The sequence below is a fragment of the Leptonychotes weddellii genome, chromosome 2 (genome assembly GCF_054177405.1).
Source record: "Leptonychotes weddellii isolate Sample4059 chromosome 2, ASM5417740v2, whole genome shotgun sequence".
Lineage (NCBI taxonomy): Eukaryota > Metazoa > Chordata > Mammalia > Carnivora > Phocidae > Leptonychotes > Leptonychotes weddellii.
This window is the reverse complement of record NC_138370.1, coordinates 114747880-114755987: the sequence shown is the minus strand read 5'-3', so window position 1 is coordinate 114755987 and position 8108 is coordinate 114747880. Positions and strand designations below refer to the sequence as shown.

Below are 8108 nucleotides of genomic sequence, written 5' to 3'. Positions count from 1 at the left end.
TTTTTTTTTTTTAAAGATTTTATTTATTTATTTGAGAGAGAGAGAATGAGAGACAGAGACCACGAGAGGGAAGAGGGTAGAGGGAGAAGCAGACCCCCTGCTGAGCAGGGAGCCCGATGCGGGACTCGATCCCGGGACTCCAGGATCATGACCTGAGCCGAAGGCAGTCGCTTAACCAACTGAGCCACCCAGGCGCCCAGGAGAGACAGTCTTAAGCTGACTCTGTGCTGAACGAGTAGCCTGACATGGGGCTCAACCTCAGGACCCTAAGATCACACAACCTGAGCCAAAACCAAGAGTCTGACACTGAACCGACTCCACCACCCAGGCGCCCCACCATATGTGTAGGTACTATTTCCATTTTATAGGCAAGGAAACCAAGGTACAGAGAGTTATTGAAACTTGCATGGAGTCATATGGATTCAATCAACTTCTGTCTCATAAGATGATCTTCAGTTCCCTACCAGGCCATGTCAGACTGACCGGAAGAATCTGGAGTTCTATGTCCCAGGTGTTTGCTGAAGGACCAAGAGCTACTTTACAGGTCAAAGGCCAAACTGGCCACTGAACCCCTCAGGCTCCACCACCACCAGTAGTCAGAGTCCTTTCTCTGCAGCTCAGGACACAACTACATCCTTGGGGAAGAATGGACCTCATATATCACAAGTTGTCAAACTGAAGACAGTGGGAGTTGTCCCAAGTTGCACCAATAAACTGACTGCATTTCCAGAGGGGTTTTCATGTCACACACAGACAATCAGAAACCTTCCTTCAGTCGTTCAGTCAGCGTCTGTGGCGCGTCCCCCACCACCAGGCCGGCCCCGAGCATGCACAGGTGAACAAGCCCTTGAGGCGGTTGCAGAGCTGGTGGCTCAGGCAGATAAACAGCTCAGCCGTTGCTGTGCCCTCCTACGGATGACAAGGAGTACATATTTGATGCTGTGCAGACAGAGAGGAGAGGCATCTCTGTCCAACAATTTCAGGAAAAACATTGAAAACTGGGGTGGGGGAAGGGGGACACAGACCTCATAAATTGCTTTTCTTTTCCTATTGTCCAAAATACTTAAAACTTAAAAAGGCCTCAGATCCGCTCCTGGTTTATACCCAAAAGAACTGAAAGCAGGGACTCCAACAGATATGCACACTCGTGTTCACAGCAGCATTATTCACAACAGCCAAAAGACAGAAACGATGCAAGTGTCCATTAACAGATGAATGGATCTGGTGATACATACATGCCTATGCATACATGGGGTATATACACACAGCCTTCAAAGAAAAGGAAATTCTGGCACACGATACAACATGGATGCACTCTGGAGACATCACGTTAAGTGAAATAAGCCAGATACAAAAGGACAAACATTTTACGATTTTACTTATATGAGATATTTAGTCCAGTTCAAAGAGACAGACAGGAGAATGGTGGCTGGCAGGGTCTGAAGGGAAAGGGGAGTTACTGTGTAATGAGTACAGAGTTTCAGTTTGAGATGACAACTATGGAGAGGTGGCCGCTGGTGACCGCACAGTGTCAGTGGGCTGATGCCACTAACCTGTACCCTCGAAAAGGATTAAAATGGTCGGTTTTATGTTATGTACAAAACTCAGTTAGACTCAGAGAGTCTAACTCATTGATTCTACAAAAGAGGAAAGTGAGGTCCAGAGGAGTAAACTGCTCAGTCACACAGCTTCTTGGGCAGAGACTAAGCCACAGACCCTGACACAGTGCCCCATATAATGACGCATGGCATTTTGTGTCAGCTGAGATTCTAAGCACTTTATAGATATTCATTCAACCCTCACAACAACTCATGAGGTAGATTATGCTTCCCCCTATTTTAGAAGTGAGGAAACTGAAACATAAGAATTTTTTTTTTTTAATTTTAGCGAGAGGGAGAGCACACAAGTGGAGAAGGTGGGGCAGAGGGAGCGGGAGAAAGAATCTGAAGCAGGCTCCACGCCCAGCATGGAGCCCAAGGTGGGGCTCAGTCTTACAACCCTGAGCTGATGACCTGAGCCAAAATCAAGTCGGATGCTTAACTGACTGAGCTATCAGGCACCCCTGAAGCATAAAGACTTTATATGATCTGCCAAGATGACCCAGTTAGTAAGTGACAGCTCTATGTGCTGGCTCCACGGTGCACTTCACTACGACAGTCTAATGCCACATCTTAGTTTTCACGTCCTACCCTCAAAGGCAAGACTTCTGTCCATCTTTAGTACGGTAGATTGCAAAAATATCCCCAGTTCTTCACCCCATTCTTAGGCATGCCCTCTGCAATGTGACCTTGCAGCACATCCACCAAGAGGCAGCATCTACTTCTCCAGTCCTTGAATCTGGGCTGGCCTTGCAAAATGCATCGGCTGGTGGGATGTGGTGGAAGTGATGATGAAATGGTGTCCAGCCCAGATATCAAGAGACCTTGTATTCTTCTTCTTTTTCAGAACCCTGCCTCTGTCATATGATTAGGTCTAGGCTAGCCTGCTGGAGAATGAAAGACCATGTGGAAGAGAATCCAGTATTCCCAGATGAGGCCATCCAAGACCAATCTACATTTATCCAGTCCCCAAACATGTAAAAGAACCCAGCCAAGACTAGCTGAGCTCAGTCCAGGAACAGGGTAATTTTTTAGGCTCTTCATACATAACAGCCAGTTGCTTTCCAGAACAACTATAATGAAGGATAATATTATGACTAGAAGGGACCAAATAGGCAGTCCAGGCTGTGGGAACAACATGGGCAAAGGAAGTTGGGAAAGTGTGGGATATGTTCAGAGAACAGTGAGTAGTCCATTTTGACTACAGACTATTTTGTGCTTATTGGGAAATAAACCTGGAGAAGTAGGTTAGACCTGGCTTAATGTCTACCCAAGTTAGCAGGTGTTGAGAAGCCTTTATATGCATCACATTCATTTCTCTTTACAATACCATAGGGAACTGTTATGATTTCCAGTTACTGGAAAGAGGTCCCAAGTCAGGATTTAAATATAGACCATTCCGACCCCAGAGCCTGCCTCATTCACATACTATAAAACCATGGTGGAGAGACCCAAGGTGGAGAGAAGACTGTGAAGATACTGCAGTTGGCCAAGAAAGAAATTACGAGGGCCTGCCTTAAGGAACTGGCAGTGGAGATAAATGAGGAAGCACCGGTTGTGAGTGACAAGCAAGAGGATGGGCTATAAGTCTAGATGTTGGATTCAGTGAATGAGCAGAAGAATGAAAGGAGCCACAGGAGAATGCTGAGCCCAGGTAACTGGGACAGTGATGGGTGTTATCATCAGATATGCAAAATGCAGAAACTGGTTCATACATGTTGATTCTGAAATGCCCTGCTTGGGGTGAACACATGGAGAACTGCAGGTAGATTGAATGAAGCACAGAATTAAGGCATGAGACATATGTTTGGGAGATCTGCACAGAGCTAAACCTCAATTTCCTCCTTTGTGAAATGAAGATGTTCTTCTAAAGTCTTACAAATTTTATCTAGCATGAAAACAGAATTCCTATCAAGGACTACTTTTTTTTTTTTTTTTTTGCTTAAAAGTTATTTTTGTTGGTAATCAAGTGGGAAGAAATGTAATGAATTTGGATACGGTCTCAATCAAGAATACTGAATATTCTCCTATTTGCAATTTTTACTGAGAATTAAGATTTTATTTCTCGTATTGATAAGCTTTTGAAAATCTAATGTTTAGTCACCATTTAAAAATTTCATTTCTTACAGGGTTTTGTTTTTTTCTTATTTTTTGTTTTGTTTGTGAGATTCTAAATCAGAATTTTAAAAAAGGGGAGAGGGGCGCCTGGGTGGCTCAGTTGGTTAAGTGTCTGCCTTTGGCTCAGGTCATGATCCTGGGGTCCTGGGATCCAGTCCCACATTGGGCTCCCTGCCCAGCGGGAAGCCTGCTTCTCCTTCTCCCTCTGCATGTCATTCCCCCTGCTTGTGCTCTCTCTCTATCAAATGAATAAATAAAATCTTAAAATAAAAAGGGGGGGGAGAAGCAGTTAATATTTATTACATACCTATCATGTGCCTGGCATCCTGAGTGTATATCTTCTCCTTAAAATAGTCTTGTGGGGAATAGGTAATTTTAACCCATTTTACAAATGAGGAGATGAGGTTTATAGGTTAAATAATTTGACTAACATGAGGCTAATTAAGGACAGAGTTGGCAAAAGGAAGCAAAATGAGCTTTATTTTTATAGACTTCCTATTCACTGGTATTTTTATTACAATGTCGGCTAATAAAAGATGAAGTTAATAAATGTTCTCTTTCCCAGAGCAGAAGTGTTTGAGAACACTGGTTTAAGATTTATGCTCTTACTCAGAAGATTGAGTTGTGTTAATAAATGGCATGGAAGAAAGTGCCTAAATTGCAGACTGATGAGAAACAGATGTGAATTCACATCTGCCTTCTTCCATACTTGGCTGTAGCATTTGGCAACCTCCTTAACCAATCTGAGTCACCATTTTCTCAGCTGTAACATTTAGGATAATAAAAGGTCACTTACAAGGTTATTAGAGAACCAAGAAAGAAGAGAAAGAGTACATGAAAGCAACTACCTTATGCCTAGCAACATACTCAATTCATAAAATGTCCTTTTTCTTTCCAAAAATATTTAGGTCCCACTAATTTATCACTGATATGTAGACTGTGTAAAGAATATTTATCATCTTCCAATTATTATGTTAATGATCAACTTGATGTAATTGGAATTAGCAGTGTATATTAATGCATTTTTTTGAATCAGTGATTCTTTCCAAACCCCTGATAAGTGGGTAACTCAAAGCATTGTCATATGAAAATTAATTCATCTGCCTGGAATGAACCCATTAAAATTCACAGGTGAAACATATTCATACACTGAGCATTCAGCACACACAGAGAACTAGAAACACAGACCTGTAGCTGGTTCACTGACGTGAACTCCCAGCACCATCAGCACCTCTGATTCGTTCGTGCATTGCATAATAAATCTCAACTAAATGACATACACATCGAACAAAGATTTACATTCATAAGTCATTCTTCCCTTGGGAAGAAGGTGAAGCAGTTCATAAGTAAACAAAGAATCTAGAAACACCACCATTTTTTGCTTTTATTTTTCCAATTGTGCCTTCCCTATTCTTTTTTTTTTTTTTTTTTTAAGATTTTATTTATTTATTTGTTTGTCAGAGAGAGAGGGCACAAGCAGGGGAAGAGTCAGGCAGAGGGAGAAGCAGGTTCCCCGCTGAACAAGAAGCCCAATGCGGGGCTCCATCCCTGGATCCTGGGATCATGACCTGGGCCAAAGGCAGATACTTAACCGACTGAGCTACCCAGGCATCCCCTCTATTCTTTCTTCAAATGCCCTTTTTTCAGCATCGAAACAGGTACTCCCAAAGATATGTGATTAATTCATCCTCATTAAAGTGTAAACGAATGATAAAGCCTAATGTTTCCCAGGGGCATTTATTCACAACACAATTGGAAATAAGGTCCCTGGCTTAAACCAAAGGAAGGAGATTTCTAGTGATGAATGTTTACTCTGCAAAGCAACCAGAAAGAACATTTTTTGTCATAAAAGCCTTTATGTTGCTCCTCAGGTCAACTCAACAGGCCACCACCAGCACTTAAAACAGGACATGTCTATCACACACCCCAAAAGCTCCTTTATCCAATGCCCCCAAATACTTGTTTCATAAAATAGATGCAAAGGTAACACGTGCTAACTAGAGCTGGGAGGGTGTCATTCTGGTTCTGCCGCCACCACTCACTCCCACCACCACCAAACAGACCCCTGTCGTGAGCTTCCTGGGATTCTCAGCCTGTGTCCTGGGAGACTGGGAGCCAGGACTGCTAACCCTGCCGGTATGGGCGAGAATGAGTTCATGCCTAGGACAGGCCATCGGGGCAGGAGGAAGCCTGCCTCCTCTATTACATATGAAACAAGCCCTACTACTCGGAGAAGCAGTTGCCAATAACACAGAGGACGATCACAGCACAGTACATTTTAAGCTCAGAAAGGAAAGTCCTTCCAAGACTGAACTCCATAAAATGCTGCCCACTGGAACCCCTACCTAAAGATCAGCAGTTTTTAACATGGAAGTGTCAGTGCTATCAGGGGGTGACCTCTGGGCTTCCCTAGTGTACCTTACCTGAGATCCATATCTCCTTCGACCCAGAAGGTGAAAATGTTAGAGATGGTTCCCCCCGGGCAGCACCCCATGATGAGAACAGCAATAGCCTGGGCTGGCTTCAGAGAGAAGCTGATGGCCAGGAGATGGGCTGTGAGAGGCATGAGGCCAAACTGGCAGAGCAGCCCCACAGCAATGCCCCAGGGTCTCCTGATGTGCGCCCAGAGCTTCCGGAACTCCACAGAGCATCCCAGGGAGAACATGAGCAGGCCCATCATCACGGCTGACACCACTGTGAAAACAAGTTCGAGGTTCCCATGTACCTCCGGTCCCACAGGCAGCTCCCCCTCCGAACTGTTAGCAGTGCAGGCTGAGCTGCTGGAACAATTCGCTCTCATCTCTTCATCTCCTTAAGGCAGCATCACAAATGAACATCTGCCGCGCTGGCTGGGCAGGTCTCTTCTTCCACGTTTTGTAATAATGCAACCAAGTCATGCATGGAGAATCATTCCGATGGCTATTGGCCAGCCAGGTGATTCAGCCTAATCTGATCAATGTATTCACGAATGGCCTTATAAAAGTAATTATCATGGGCACGAAACATATAATAAACTGTGGTAAGTAAGGCTTTCCACTTCCGTTCTTACTCACCACTGAATATTCAAGTGAAATGAGACAAGCAAATTTATTGTCAAGTGGAGTGACTGGGCTGTGTCGTCAGCATCACATTGTGTTCCAGGAAAATAGGTTGAGTGCCAAGACATAATTTCTCCAAATTCAGTGGGGATTTCAAAGAACCAGGATGCAATGTTTTGTGGAGAGGAAGACCAACTGGAAAAAACAAAGGTGCTAAGCCAAAGCCACTCCTCCTCGCATTAGCAAAACATTTCTGTTGAAAATATTAAAGCAGGGGTGCCTGGGTGGCTCAGTCATTGGGCGTCTGCCTTCAGCTCAGGTCATGATTTCAGGATCCTGGGATCGAGCCCCGCATCGGGCTCCCTGCTCTGCGGGGAGCCTGCTTCTCCCTCTGCCTGCCACTCCCCCTGCCTGTACTCTCTCTCTCTGTGTGTGTCTCTGTCAAATAAATAAATAAAATCTTTAAAAAAAAAATTAAAGCAAAAGATCAGTTAAGGAAATGCCGGGAGGGAGTAAGGATCACTTCAGGAGTGCTTCAGAATTGGTCTCAGTTTTTCTTTCTTTTTTTTTTTTTTTAGATTTTATTTATTTATTTGACAGACAGAGACACAGCGAGAAAGGGAACACAGGCAGGGGGAGTGAGAGGGAGAAGCAGGCTTCCAGCTGAGCAGGGAGCCCAATGTGGGGCTCTATCCCATGACCCCGGGATCATGATCTGAACCAAAGGCAGACACTTAATAACTGAACCACCCAGACGCCCTATTTATTATTTTTTAAGTAGGCTCCATATCCAACGTGGGGCTTGAACTCATAACCCTGAGATCAGGAGTTGCATGCTCTACCGACTGAGCCAGCCAGGCACCCCTCAGTTTTTCTTCTATTTCTACTAGAATTTGTATCTGAAGCCAATAATTAAATACCTGTAAGAATAATATGGTATTAAGCACCTGGTTTGTTTCATCAAACATGTGGAAACTCATTTATGTACCCAAAATAATACAAGGAAGCTGTCACTTTCTTTTGGAGAACAGAGTCGGCTTTGAGATGCCACACCCCTAAGCCTCGTGGTGAGGTCTGGGAATTCTGCAAGAGAATGTAATAAAGAGCTTGCCTTGAAGGCTGGAGGCAGAGTCTGAGGCCAGCCTCTGACCGCAATGGCCCAGGGGCCCTTGTGTGTGTCTTAACCACACAGACACACATTTCATTGGAAAACCAGACAAGGAAAATATGGTTCCATGAAACTAAACCTACAAAAGAGCAGATGTCACACCCTTTCTCACAGAAAGCATAAAGTTTATTTATGGGGCAACAGTTGGTGACAAGGCACACTTTATAAAACATCTCTGTCTTAAGA

General features: G+C 44.1%; 1 protein-coding gene across 1 annotated transcript in view; it reads right to left on the bottom strand.

The window, feature by feature from the left end:
- The window catches only part of SLC10A6 (solute carrier family 10 member 6), a 27953-nt gene extending 20907 nt beyond the window's left edge, over positions 1 to 7046 (bottom strand). The window contains exons 1-2 of the mRNA XM_081813136.1: positions 6140 to 7046; positions 1554 to 1560 (exon numbers count right to left, since the gene is read on the bottom strand). Coding sequence (XP_081669262.1) covers positions 1554 to 1560; positions 6140 to 6516 — 384 coding nt within the window. The 5' untranslated portion in view covers positions 6517 to 7046. The remainder of the gene's footprint in view (positions 1 to 1553; positions 1561 to 6139) is intronic.
- Positions 7047 to 8108: the final 1062 nt, after the last annotated feature.